This window comes from Piliocolobus tephrosceles, chromosome 12 (assembly GCF_002776525.5).
Source record: "Piliocolobus tephrosceles isolate RC106 chromosome 12, ASM277652v3, whole genome shotgun sequence".
In the NCBI taxonomy this organism is placed as follows: Eukaryota; Metazoa; Chordata; class Mammalia; order Primates; family Cercopithecidae; genus Piliocolobus; species Piliocolobus tephrosceles.
The window spans coordinates 34,289,347-34,303,780 of NC_045445.1; the positions used below are offsets into that span (position 1 = coordinate 34,289,347).

Consider the following 14,434-nt stretch of genomic DNA (forward strand, 5'->3'; position numbering starts at 1 on the left):
ACACACACACACACACACACACACACACACACACACACACACACACACCATCCCTTTGATTATAGAGTGGCCCTTCTCTGGATCATCTCCAGCTCCATTATGTCATTCTGGAAGCACTAAGACCAGATCTGCTCAAGTGTGTGTGTGTGTGTGTATGTGTGTGTGTGTGTGTTCCTCAGCTCTGAACCTCTGACTCTGACCCCCTCCCCAGTTATAAATCCTAGAACAGGATAATTATCCAAGACCTTGTCCAACTACAGAGAAGGTTGGTTGGCTTCAGACTGAAGCTTCCCCCTCTTTCTCTGCGCAGCCCTGGCCCCAAGGGGCTAAAACTGCTCCCTGTCTGGCTTGGGAAGCTGGGAGGTGGATAACTAGGATGGGGAGACTGAGGGGGAGGGAGGAGGGGGGGTCTTGCGCAAGCGCACGCGGCTGCACGGACCGCCAATGCTGCTGCCTCCCGGAGCAGAGGGAGGCAGAAGAGGAGGGAGGGAGAAGAGGGGAAGGGAGGGGGAGGCGGCACTTGGGCTGCAGCTCGCAACCAGAGGCAGTCTCTCTCAGCTCTCGGAGGGACCGAGAGAGGCAACCGCGAAGTAGGATGCTCTGCGGGGCGCCCAGAGCCGGGGGCGCTTGAAGCAGCTTCGGGGACTGGGGCAACCGGGCAGTTTTCACCATGCATCAGTCCCTGACTCAGCAGCGGTCCAGCGACATGTCCCTGCCCGATTCCATGGGTAAGTCTAGCGGCCTTTCCTTCGGGCGGCGGCAGCAGGGGGTGAGTGCGCTGGCCTCTGGACTGTGAACGCCCCGGCTGCCCCAAAAGCCAGAGAGCGGGAAACGGGGCATGAGTGGGGTGGTCTTCGCGCCCCAGCGTCTGGGTGATGGACCAGAGTCCCAGGGGAGCGGCCTGGCTGCAGCGGGAGCGACGTGCGGAGATCGGAGCGCCAAGCTTGCGTCGGAGTATCTCTGCCCCGGAGTGCGGGTGTGTGCCTGTTTGTGTGCGTGTGTCTACAGACTTGCAGTCGGGTAGTAAATCCCAGCAATCTGAGGATCAAAACACTTCCCTGCAACCTGCGCCTTAGCTTTCCATTCGACACTCCCTCTTTGCAAAGTCCTGGTCACTTCTAAGAGCTCACAACTAACGACAATTAGAAGAAGCAGGGTCTTCGCCCCCTCCCAACTCTCTTGAAGCTGCCCTGAAATTTAGAAATGCAGTTGGGAAGGGGCCTGATTTGCACCTCGCTGATGCGGGGGGCGGGTGGGTTGCGCAACTCTGGGGGATGGGCGGAGGGGTGAGAAAAAAGGGGGGATGAGGGGAGGGGAATGCCTGAGGACTCACTCAAGACAGCCCAGCCCTGCCCTCTGCAGCGGCAAGATCAACATTCTTTGAATTTGATTGTTACTCTGCTCCAAATGCACGGAATGTGCATGAGTGTGAAAAGGGAGTAAGGTACAGGAGTGAGAGCGCGAGAAACATCCAGCACGAGCCCGCGCATCTTCTGAAGTAGCGCTTTTCCTCTCAGGGCGGAATGGAGGGGGAGGGGCATCCTTCGACTCCTTTCCTTACAGAAACTGGGGGACAGCTACCTTCGGCACCAACTTGGCTGCCGCTTGAAGCTGCTTTTTGGTAGTTACAAACAAAAAACAAATCCAGTCCCCCTCAGCTGTTAGGCATCTTCCCAAGCCCTATGATTTTACTGGGCGGAGAAATTAATTTGGAGCCCTGGAGAGCGGGAGGGGATTGTAAAATCATGATCCCACCTAATCTTTTAAAATTCGCCTCGGGTACACTTCAATCAAATCGAATTCTCTCTTTCCAACATACTTTACATTCTGCAAAATCCCTTTGTCCCGCAGTTCCTGCCACCAGCCTGCTCAGGTTTTCTCCGATGAATTTGCGGGAACATCTCGAGTGGAGGTGGCAGGGAGAAGATCGAACCCCCTATATAATCTCCCTACTGCCCGCAGAAGACTCGGTGTCAACAAAACTCGTTCACCGGAGGGGCCCCATAAAGTGTTATCTCCTGGATGGTAGAAAGATCCGTATCCTCAGTGGTTTTGCATATTCAGCATAAGAATTTACTTTTTCATTTTTAAGGGCGTAGTTACTTACAACGGGGTACAAATGAGGCCAAGGACTTGGTCCGAATCCAGAGCCCAGCAGTACCAGACTCCCCCTTACTCCCAGCTCGCGCGCGCGCGCTCTCTCTCTCCAACACACACACCACACACACATACACAGAAGGAGAGGGAGAGAGAGAGAGAAAGAGCGAGAGAGAGAGAGAGAGCGCGCGCGCGCGAGAGAGAGACAGAGAGACAGAGAAACAGAGACAGGTGCGAATGCACTCCTTACCTTGGCCAGCTGCGGCGCCAACAACGCAGTCCTGGCTCCCCGACGCCAAGCTGTTGCGCTTCGCGAGGGAGGGCTGAGTGGAAGACCGCTAGGGTTCCGCAGCGTCCATTCCCGCTGCGGACGACAACCACCTAGCCACCTGCAAATCAAGCCACAACGCCCCGAGCCCGTCTGCCTTCGGGGAGTGGGCTGGTTGGTGGTCCAGGGCTTAAAGAGTTGCTACTTGGCGCACTGCTCTGTGGGTTGGGGAACAAGATGAAGAGCTTTCTTTCTTGGACTCCCAGGGTCCCTCAGCGATCTTGTGTTTCTCGAAAGGTCTGCGCAACAAACAGCTGAGTGGGCTTCGCCCAGCCTAGTCTCCACACTGCGGGAAAGGAATCATAAATCCCAGACAGAAGCGGAGCCGGCGCCACGCATTCCACTTTTTAAAGTCCGCAGACCGACGGCACTAGCAAATTCCTGAGTCGAGTGGTAACGCTGGGTTTCCACAGTTTGGACAGGGGAGTCTCCCCGGAGTTCCCTGGCTCTGGTCCAGCACAACCCGGGCCTGAATCAGCGTCTAGGCTACTTAGGAGCTACTCCCACTTAGCGTCTGGCAACACCACCTTCCCTTGCGTGGGGGGAAGAGGACAATGGGTAGGTGGGTTTCAGCCTCCAAGGGCAGCATTTCTGAGGGGATTCCTTTATTGTCAAGACACAACCGCAACCAAAACAATACAATTTAAAACACACAGACACACTGCACCAAGCCTGCACTCTACGCTTGCTGGCTGCCTGGGAATAGAGCAGTTCGTCCAAGGCTCAGAGTGGAGCAGGCACTTGGCAATTAAGAAGATGGTAATTTGACTCCGGCGTCCCCCATCTCCTCCCAGCAACCCCCTTCTCCCTTTTGGCAACACCGCCCCCAGGCGCAAAGGCACCTCTACTACAGTAGGGCATTCCTTCCTCCCAAATAACACATTTGTAATTCGCCGGCGGCCTTGGATGTTCTCCATTCAGAGAACTGTCTAAAGTGGGGAAAGATGGATTTCAGCGCCTTTAAGGAAATGTTCGGGAGGTTGGCAGGGTCTTGAGGCCCTTGTGTGGGCAGCCACCTGTTTCTAGGGATACTCAAGGTGGGGATATCCGAGGACCCACCCTGTGTGGCAAAGCTGACTCAGGTAAGCAAATCCTAATCGGTTCAAAAGATCAACCCAGAGAACTAGCCAGGCATCAACAACACCGTGTACAGGACTGGATACTGGATTCCCAACTTTACTGCGCCCAATAAAGATTATACACCTTATCTATTCTCTTGAGAGAGGATAATCAAGAAACGTGTGCAAGGTAAAACAAAGTAACAGATACAGCATCCTACCTTCTAGCAACCCACGTCTTGGTTCCCTCAGATACATAATCCTGGGACTGGCAGACATCATATGGGTTGTGGACCAGACCCATGGTTACAACTATAATGGTACCAGTTACAATTAATATACTTATTGAGTAAGGTACCTGGGAATTTACGGACATGAATAAGTGATTAATTTTGATCAAGAACAACTTCTTGGAGGAGGGGAATTTTGAGCATGTTTCTAAGGGAGGCACCCAGATTCAAAGACCGCAATGCAGATGGGGGCTCTGATGGGGGGAAAACTCGGATGAGAGAAAAGCTGATTGTTTTTGGAAGGGTGGAGACAGCAAACAATTGGGTGCTTCTAGAGCTAAGTATCCTGGTCATCAGGAATCTGGGATGGAGGTGGGGCACTGCAGAGAGGGAGGGCTGCAGTAGTTCTGCAGGGAGTCTGCTGAGGGGAGGCAAGCAAGGCCAATGACAAGATTTCAGACTCTCTCACTGCTGTTGGTTGCAGAGGTGGTTGTTGTTTAAGCAGAAATATACTGGGTGCCAAGGGTAGTGAGAGATATTGTAGTGTTCACACTAGTTAGCCAGAAAGTTTTTAATTTGAGGGAACCCTCAGGTGTACCCTACATTAAAAAATCAATTCTATGAGAACAGCCCATATTTATTCACACAATTCCTCCCACATCCTTCCTGATTACAAGGGAAACAATTCTGAGATGTTGCCTCTTGTTTATTCAACAAGTACGGACTGTTTATTCAGTATCAAACACTAGGTATAAATCGTAATAGGCATGATTTTCATATACCTGCTGCTTTATTTAAGTACCTCATGGTGCCTGAGTTTTTTTATGTGTCACTTTACTGAACAAAATCAGAATAAGATGGTCCTGTGTTTACAGAAACATCTAAGGCAAGCCCCAAATTGTACCCAAACAAGAACAGGGCTGTACTTCTCCCTTCGAAAATAAAACAACCACCAGGAAAATGTCCTAAGCAGACACAATAAACTGCCTTTTAGAAGCCTGGGCCACACCTTCAGAAAATGGGTATGTCTTGCTCTAAGTAGATGTGAATTTTATTGAGTCAAATTGACACTAAAGATAAATTGAGGGGTGATTCTTCATTTTCAAAACGAGTCATCCTGGGAGGGAGTTCCTTAAAACAGTCAATTTCCCAAGTGCAACTAGAAATAATTTCATGTTACACAATTATAGTCCTTATAATATAAAATAAGTGGTGACAGGGAAGGATGCTCGTGAGGGGACAGAGATTAGATATTTGACCTGGTGATGGGAAGAGTTTTCTTAGGAATTTTACCCAAAGCCAATCCTATCTGGAGGCAAGGCCCCTGTGGGGCTGTGGGATCTTTGCCTGGGTTGCTCAAGTAACTGAATTTTCAATTCAGTTTCTAAAGCAGGAAAAAAGATTTTCAAATGACACTATGTGGTTTGCTGAGTCACTTTTCTGACCTGGCCCTTCCTGCGCTTTTAAAAGTTAGAGTGATTATTTGCAAAGAAGACCCAAGAGCTGTGAATAAGATTAAAGGCCAGCTGGTGGGGAAGGAGCAGGCAAATGAAACAAACAAACAAACAAAAATTAAAAAGACCATGCATGCACACACACTTCTCCAATTTAGTCTCTAAGGTTACATGTTTTCTGGGTGAGGTGTTGAGACACTTCCGTGTCACAAAGATATCCATGGTGTATCCAAATGTTCCCTCACTCTCTTTTGCCAGTCTGCGGCAGGGGAAGGCTAGAGATTGTGTGAGTGACAAAAGCGAAGGGAAGATGTAAGAATGGGAGGCCCTGTTGGTAAGTTTATGTTAGAGCCCCTCTGTAGAACCAACTCACAGATTCACTGAGAAGTATTTACCATCAAATAAACTTAGGCAGTCTGGTTTAGAGACTCATTTAGGGTCCCTGAACATCAAAAGGAAGGATAACTACACTTCAGGTAAACAGAAGAAATAACTCCTGGCCTTCCCCAACCCCTCTACTATTCCTTTCCCAGTACCATGCAGTCCAGAGCTCCCAACTTTGCTCATGTGTTTACCATTAGTCAGCTCCCATTTGCATCCCTAATAGCTCTGTCATGAAAGGGCCCTGATGTTACAGGTGTCTCTAGTGGTCCTTTATGTTTTTGTCCCTTGGAGGCTGGACTCAGGTCTCTTTAAAGAGGAGTCTCATTTGCCAACTCTTCTTACCTCTTCCCCAGGGTGAGACATGGTGCTTTAGCATTGTAGATACCTACAAACGTTCAAACCACTTCTACATTTCAATGAAAAATAGTCTTAGAATAGTCCCATATTAGAAATAACCCTGATGAGTCACATCCCTCATTTTCGAGGCTGACGTCAGGGGAGACCGCCAGCCCCTCCCACCTCCCTTGGAGACTTCAGCAGGGACTGTACTGGGGAAGACAAGATGGATAGTGGGGTTAAGCCTGGGTGATACTCCCAATGCTTTTCTTCTATACAGGAGGGGATATCTGCAGGGGGCTGCAAGGCCAGCCACAGCCCCTCTGTCTCACCACCACCTTGCCTCCTGGGTCTCGCTTGGTTTCCTTGACCTCCTCCCCCTTCCTCCATCCCCTCTCCTCCACTTCCCTGTGGAACAGTCTGCATGGTTTCTCTCAACAACTGCTTCCTGAGGCTGCAGTGAGGTCTCCCAGAATGACAGGGTCTTCATGGACAGACTCAAGTGATCTCTTTAGGGCCATAAATGACAGTCAAGCCACGTGAGTGGGCGACTCCATCAGGGCTCCTCACTGCTTCATCCTCCTCATGCTCCACACCTCCACTAGGGAGCTAGACTCTTCTCATTTGCTTTTTTTTTTTTTTAGAACACCTAGGTGGTAACTCTCCCCTGGTATGTCCTGTTGAAGGTCTTCTCCCTATGCCTGAGAAATCCCTGCAGAGTGTGGGACAGTGCTCGTGCTCGGTTCTTTTAAAAAAAAATTAAATTAAAAAGTGAGCTTAGATACCATTTTTCTATCTGACTTAATAATCCTGTTTTCAAAAAAATATTGGTTTGCACTATCATGTCTGATAAGCCCTGAGCGGGAGAATGGCTTTCTCATCATTTATATTTATGTCACCCTCACATAAGCCTAAACGTGTATAAGTTATAATCCTTCCCACCTACCTCCCCTGATACATATCTTTGTGGACTAATGGCCTCCAAACACTCACTTTATTACACACATTTGTTATGTGACAAATCTTGCCAATATACCATTTTAAAGTTTATACATGAGGTGGCAAATGTCAGAAATAAATGAAAAAAAAAATCCCAGTAACTTGGCTTGGCTGTGATATTTACACTGAAAATGAAATTTCATATCTCTAGCTTATGAAAAAAATCTCTTTAGTTGGATATTGGCCTTAAAATGTTTTCATTTCATACCCCCCAACACACTTCCCATTTATCATATGCCTTCTAATTTGGTCTAAAAAACCACTCTACTAAGTAGTTATGACACATCTTTTATAGAGTGCCAGGAGCACTCACTGGTGAAATTTCTTCTGTTGTTTATTTTCAAACTGGAAATACATTTTTTATTATAGAAGTGGCACCTGATGACTGCAAAAACTAATGCTCTATCCCTTCCCCACGACACATCCCCACCATCACCACCAAAGATAACTTCAGTTACCAGTAGGAATAAGAAAGGAAAACCTTCTCAGTGTTTTTTTCTTTAAGTCAGTCCTTTCCCCAACTGAAATGAGCAATTTTAGTTTCTTTCTGTGCTTTCAGGAGCATTCAATCGGAGGAAACGAAACTCCATCTACGTCACCGTGACTTTGCTTATTGTGTCCGTGTTAATTCTCACAGTGGGCCTTGCTGCAACCACCAGGACCCAGAATGTGACTGTAGGAGGTTATTACCCAGGAGTTATTGTAAGTATAGAAGGCACAGGTAGGTCGCAGTAGCTTGCTGTCTACAGAAATTCTGGCTCTGCTCTGATAGTTTTCGATTCTGTTTGAGTGTCTAGTGTTTGCTCAGATTTCCTCCTTTATATCTCTCTATATTTATGTAGAGAGGCAACTCTGGGCCTGCTAAGAAGAGCACTGGACTGAAAATCAGAAGAATCCAGCACCATCCCTATCTAACAGTGTGATCCTGAGCAAGTCATCTCACTCCTTAAGACCCAGGTTTCTGGTTTAGGAGATGTTACTAACTAGCAGTGTTAACCTTAGGCTAAGGTCCTTTCTCTCCAGGCATCTGCATTCCCATATATAATAGTGGTCATCTGATCTTACCTGAAATCTGAGGATCCTGGCAGCTTGACACTCTGACCAACAGCACTGATCTCCAAAGTGATCCTGCACTCCTATCAGAAAAAGTTGTGGAAGATATATTCTTAAAATATATATATATTTATTCACTTATAAATTATATATATATATATACATGTTCATAAAACTTATATAAAAATGAACGTTCAAAAATTAGATAAAAATTAAGTATACAATAACTTTTAATATCTTCATGTGAACACAAACTAAAATGTCACCAGATAATATGCACTTAGCATGAAATTTGTCATTAAAGACAGTGCCTTTAAATCCTTATTTCAAATGGCCCAGTAGATAATTGTGAATATTTTTGGCTGCCTTCTTATCCCATATGATTAGATTGTCATTGGAATCATATTTTTAAATGTCAGTCTCACAATTTGGCTGACAAAAAAGCTGGGAGTTAGAAGTATCAAACTCTGCCATTTTCTTGTTGCTTACGTTTGCTTACATTATTAGGGTCATCTTCAACTTCTGGTGTCTCAAGAGGAATCTTTTCAAGCCTTTTATCCATTTTGTTGGGACTAGTTTCGTTAAAATTGGATAATACAATCCAGGCATACATACAATGCCCCACCATCAACCCTTTGCTGCTTGGAACTTGCCCTCCTTCAGAAGGATAGCTCACCTGATCACCTGACATTCACACGAACAGAGGGTGCCAGTGACAGTCTGTTTATTAAATATTAGTAATGTTTGGTTTCTTTCTTATTATTTTAGATAAACAATAAATAGGAAACAGCCGTATTCCAGTGGATTGTTTTATCTACCCTAGGGTGCATGCAGTTCCCTTTGGAGACTGCTAAACTAGTTGCATTAGAAAAACCAAAACTTCATTTGAGTCTACGTACACTGCTGTTGAACCCAAAAACCTAACTCTAGAGGTGAGATCCTATTTTAAATATCAATTAAATGGCTCCTCAACTGCTAGAGAGCAGAAGGAAGTTTAGGACAGTTCAGTTAATAAGTATTTTAGTACAGCAAAGAGGTCAGATGTATTTTTTGTTGTTGTTTTGTTTCATTTCTCTTTGAAATGAAATGAGAGAGGGGAGGGGGAGAGAGAGAGATGGGGATTGGAGAAAGAAGCAAAGCGAGAGGAAGAGATTAAAGATGATGTCTTGGACAAGCCAGAGCTATGAGTGACCAAGCTTGGAGCCTGTTGCCTAGGTCACTGATTTCATTCCACAGTCAGCCTCCTCAATAGTTCTTGAAAAGCTGGGACCTAACGTGGGCTGTAGGCTATGCCTTCCTGGAGCTGAAGGCTGCTGGGGGAAGGGCCTCCACAGCTCCAGGGCAGGCAGGGCTCCTCCCAGCTGAGGGCAGGTGACCCACAGACACTGTTTGGTGCCCTCTGTTAAACATGTGATGTGAGAACTCACCCAGTCCACTTCCTGTGGTGAGGCAAGAAAACCAGTCGTCAGCAGAATTGGGTTTTATTTTTAAACACAAGTGAAGCCAGCGGGCGGCGGGGGGGGGGGGGGGGGGGGGGGGGGTGCGGGGAGGAACAGACTGGGTAAGATAGCATTTCGGTGGCTTGGAAAAGCAATTTATAGGGTCTGCGTGAGTTTGTGTATTTCAGGTAGCTGCATTAGTAAAATATTTCTGACTGATGAGCAAATGCTGAAGCCAAGATTCAGAGTCTCTGTGGGTGAGGGGAAGGTATTTTCCATGTTATTTAAGAGTATAAACTCCTATTCATGAACAGTGGCTGTGAACCTTCTCTGTGGAATATCTTACCGTGGGCGGCTAGGTTGGAATATGTTAACAAAGGAAAGAGGGTGACTGATTGCTGTTATTCAAGTACCTGATGTTCAGTTAGCACTGGAAGTTGAAGCAGTGGGGGCGTGTGTTTGCATGTGAGTGGTTCACTAAGAGCTGATATGGAAGTGTTAATAGGAAAGCCATCCCTAACGGATACTGTGCCCCCATGATTTAACCTTTAAAAATGTGCTCTCATAGTTCCTGGAGATTGTTTCTTTAAAATGCATTTTAATTACATAGAATAAAGGGGAAAAGATAGCAGATTGAATAGCAGAAAAATCTATGAGTTTATAGGTCAGATCACGTAGTCACAAATACAATTACGACTCATACCTCAGAAACAGTAAACGCCGGAGAATCCAGATTTGTCTGGGAATGGGGTACTTTCACTAATTGAATAGCTTGGTTATTAGGGAGTTACTATAGAAACTCTAAACCGGTGGTTTTCCCACTCTGATGTGAATCAGAATGACCTGGTGAACCTGTGAAAAATGCAGATCTCTAATCCCTAGCCCAAGAAATTATGATTCAGTTGGTCTGCATGGGCCCCAGCAATCTGAATTTTCTTTTCATGAATTAACCTTTGTTTGAGAAAGTAATACATGTTGAATCCACCAGAGGGGAAAGAATCCCGGGGGGTAGGGGGGGAAGAGTCTAATTCAGGTGGGCTAGCAACCACCTGGAGAATTTACACACAGTAAAATATGCTTAGCAATAAAACCAGGATCATAATGTGTCATCTGGAGATTCTGCACTGTCAAATTGGTCACTTTAAATATAAATTACTAATGTATAGAACTGTGGAAAAGTTTCAGCTTATTCGGAACTCTGCTGTTTTAGACTTTGATTAAATGTGTTCACAATACATGAGAATTTAAATTTTCAAAACAGACAAATTAGGGAGAAGTTATTAGATTAAAAGAAGACTTACCATGCAAATCATTTAAATATTGTGATCTCAGGTACTTAAAATATAACTCAATTTGCGTAATTCTAAGTCATGTGAAGTTTTTCGGGAGCATCTTTATTTTGCCAAATGAAATATCTTTGTACAGTGAGGTGCATTCTCATGGCATGTTAGCTATTCTACCTGAGCTAGAATGTGGTATCATCGTTCTAAGAGACATACGCACACATGCCTCTTTAAAGATGTGCTGGTCTGTACAGGCTGAACTGTAAAGTTTTAAAAAACTAAAAACAGGCTGGGCACTGTGGCACATGCTTGTAATCACAGCACTTAGGGAGGCTGAGGTGGGAGGATAGCTTGAGGCCAGGAGTTCAAGACCAGCCTGGGCAATATGGTGAGACACCATCTCTACAAAAAGTATATATATAAAATATTAGCCAAGTATGGTGGTGCACACCTCTGGTCCCAGCTACTGGAGAGGCTGAGGTGAGAGAATCTCTTGAGCCCAGGGGGTTAAAGCTGCAGTGAACCATGATCACCCACCCTACTGGGCTCCAGCCTGGGCAACAGAGCAAGACTCTGTCTCAAATAAATAAATAAATAAAATTTAAAAACTAAAAACGGCCAGGTGCGGTGGCTCACACCTGTAATCCCAGCATTTTGAGAGCCTGAAGCAGGCAGATCGCTGGGGTCCAGGAGTTTGAGACCAGCCTAGACAACATGGCAAAACTCCATCTCCACAAAAAAAAAAAAAAAAAAAAAAAATTAGCCTGGCCCTGTGGTGTAAGCCTGTAGTCCCAGTTACGTGGGAGGCTAAGGTGGAAAGATCGCTTGAGCCTAGGAGATGGAAGTTGCAGTGAGCTGAGATCGCGCCACTTCACTCCAACCTGGGTGACAGAGTGAGGCCCTGTCTCAAAAAAAAAAAAAAAAAAAAAAACCAGAAACAAAAACCGAACACCAACAAAAAAAGACAAACTGGATTAAGAATTTTACTGTCCTCAAATATTCAAGGCATTTTATTCCAGGATGGAGTCTCGCTCTGTCGCCCAGGCTGGAGTGCAGTGGCCAGATCTAAGCTCACTGCAAGCTCCGCCTCCCGGGTTTATGCCATTCTCCTGCCTCAGCCTCCGGGTAGCTGGGACTACAGGCGCCCGCCACCGCGCCCGGCTGGTTTTTGTATTTTTTTAGTAGAGACGGGGTTTCACCGTGTTAGCCAGGATGGTCTCGATCTCCTGACCTCGTGATCCGCCCGTCTCGGCCTCCCAAAGTGCTGGGATTACAGGCTTGAGCCACCGCGCCCGGCTTCAGGTGAGCTTTCTACCCTGAAGGCCTGAAAACCCAAGCGCTTCATTTGTTGCCTGAAGCTGAAAGAGACAGGGGAGGGTGGTTGCTCCTTCCGGATACACCTCCTCTTACCTTAGATGCAGGAAAAAGAGGCCTCTAAATGTGTTTCCCAAGCAACCCACAAGATGGAGTTGGCCCCCTGGATAGTGAGACAAGCCTTTCATTCTTGCACCCTCTCCTCAGCTGCTGTATTGATACTATTAGGGCCCATACTAGCCTCAGTCTTTTTTTAGGAAAGAGCAAGAATTTCTGCCCCCTTTCCCAGGGAGTGGGTAGGAGAATCAGTTAACTGAAAATCATTTCAGAGTTACTGTGAGATATTAGGAGATGGGGACAACAGGGATCATTCAAAACAATCAATATCCCAGAAACCTTCTTTAGGTCAGTGTGGCCTCAGATTCACATGTAAAGACTCCTCTGAAAAGTCCAAAGAAATTTTAACATGAATGCTCAGGAAACATAAGGAGCTCTGGATAGTGGGATTTTGTAGTAAATTGTGTATTAGGCAGAAAGATTTTCAACAAGAGGTGAAAAAGTTTCTACCTCTTGTTTGAAAATGTTTCTAAAATCTAAGTTCATTCTAAAGTATAAGTCCCTAACTTACTAAGTACATTTTTTAAATGACACCTGGGCTGGGTACAGTGGCTCATGACTGTAATCCCGTCACTTTGGGAGGCCAAGGCAGGAAGATCATTTGAGGCCAGGCATTCAAGACCAGTCTGGGCAACATAGTGAGACTCCCATCTCTACAAGAAATTTTAAATTTAGCCAGGTGTGATGGTAAAATTAGCACACCTGTAGTCCCAGCTACTTAGGAGGCTGAGGCAAGGGGGTTCCTTGAGCCCAGGAGGTCGAGGCTGGCTGCAATGAGCTAGGATCACACCACTGCACTCCAGCCTGGGCAACATAGCAAAACTTTGTCTCTATAAAAAAAATTAAGAATTAGCTAGGCACAGTGGCTCAGGTCTGTAGTCCCAGCTACTCAGGAAGCTTAGGCAGGAGGATTGCCTGAGTCCAGGAGTTCGAGGCTAGAGTGAGCCTTGTTTGCACCACTGCACTCCAGACTGGGTGACAGAGTGAGATCCTGTCTCTAAATAAATAAATACATTTGAATCTTGATTTGCTGGGTAAGACTTTTATAATACCATAAGGTTCTCACCTTCACTGGGCTCCCTGTTGCTTCCTTGGCATGTCATTCAGAGCTCTCCATAGATGCCCTCAGCCTAGTCTCTCATTCTCTTTTGCCAAAATTGTCAATTCACAGTACTCTGAACATGACTTAGGCTTTTCTGCCTTGGGGCCGTCATAACATTTTTTTCCTTGCGCCTGAAATATCCTCCCTGCTCTCTCTCTCCCTCTCTCTCTCTCCGTGCTCTGTTCTATCCTAACTTAAAGACACAGCAGAAACATTTCTCAGATACTGGGGTCCACAGTGGTGTCTACCATCTTTGAACTCCCTACCATACATTCCTCCTATTCATGGTTGCTGGAAAATACTTATGTCCTGCTTTGTGGCATCTGTTGGGGCTACATTCTCATTTAGCTTTGTTTATATAGGTCCTCAATCCCTTCTCTGAACCCTTGGGTCAGATGGGATTCAGAATTTAGACTTTTTATTTTAGAAAAAGTATAAGTACATATACCACATATTATCTAACAATCAAGTAGAGCCTTGAGAAGCATCCCATAATCAAGCACCTCGTGTTTCTATAATAAAACATGGATTTTTACACTAAGTGAGATAAAGATGATAATATTTTTTAAAAAGATGGTAATATAACCTCACATCAGTTCAAGATCAGGTTTTGCCACCAAGTTAGTTACATTCAAGAAAAAAAAAACCACACTTTTTGGTTTTAAGAGCTTTGTGGATTTCAATATTATGGAAAGGGGTTGTGGACTGGTTTACCTGATTATAGTATGAGCTCCTTTAGCCTGAGTGGTCTTGATCATACCTTTAGCTTGAGTGGTCTTGATCATACCCCATCCCACCTCCTGGCCTCTAAATCACAGATCGAATACAGTGCCAGCCAGAGTAGATGTCCAATTAATATTTACCTAATGACTAATTTTTTTAGCCTTAGTCCTAGATGTCTGGGACAGTGAATGGGAATAGGCATAGGTGACAAGAGTCCAGCCTCAAAAAAGCCCTTGAATCTGACTTTGATATATAATCATCTGGCCTTTTTTTCCCCCCACAAGTGGAGGGCAGCCAAAACAAAGCAAACTAGTTATTTGTTCAGGTAATGGGGAATCAAGATGGAGGTCCAAAGGTCTGAACATTACATGATTCCATGAAGCTCTTGAGGGGAGACCACAGAGCTTACCTTTCTGAGGTCTCAGGGGAGCAAGCAATTGTTTAGAAGCAGCTGTCCATTTTAAGGAAACTGTTGGTTTTCCCTTCTTTATTTTCAACCCCTCAGCTCTTCCACAAG

At 45.7% G+C, this 14,434-nt stretch overlaps 1 protein-coding gene across 2 annotated transcripts in view; it reads left to right on the top strand.

Moving 5' to 3' along the window:
• Positions 1-443: 443 nt before the first annotated feature.
• The window catches only part of TMEM255A (transmembrane protein 255A), a 52,651-nt gene continuing 38,660 nt past the window's right edge, over positions 444-14,434 (top strand). The window contains exons 1-2 of one of the 2 annotated variants that reach the window (XM_023202156.3): positions 444-728; positions 7,446-7,588. In XM_023202156.3, coding sequence (XP_023057924.1) covers positions 671-728; positions 7,446-7,588 — 201 coding nt within the window. In that variant the 5' untranslated portion in view covers positions 444-670. The remainder of the gene's footprint in view (positions 729-7,445; positions 7,589-14,434) is intronic. The other variant, XM_031936594.1, reaches the window with a different exon arrangement.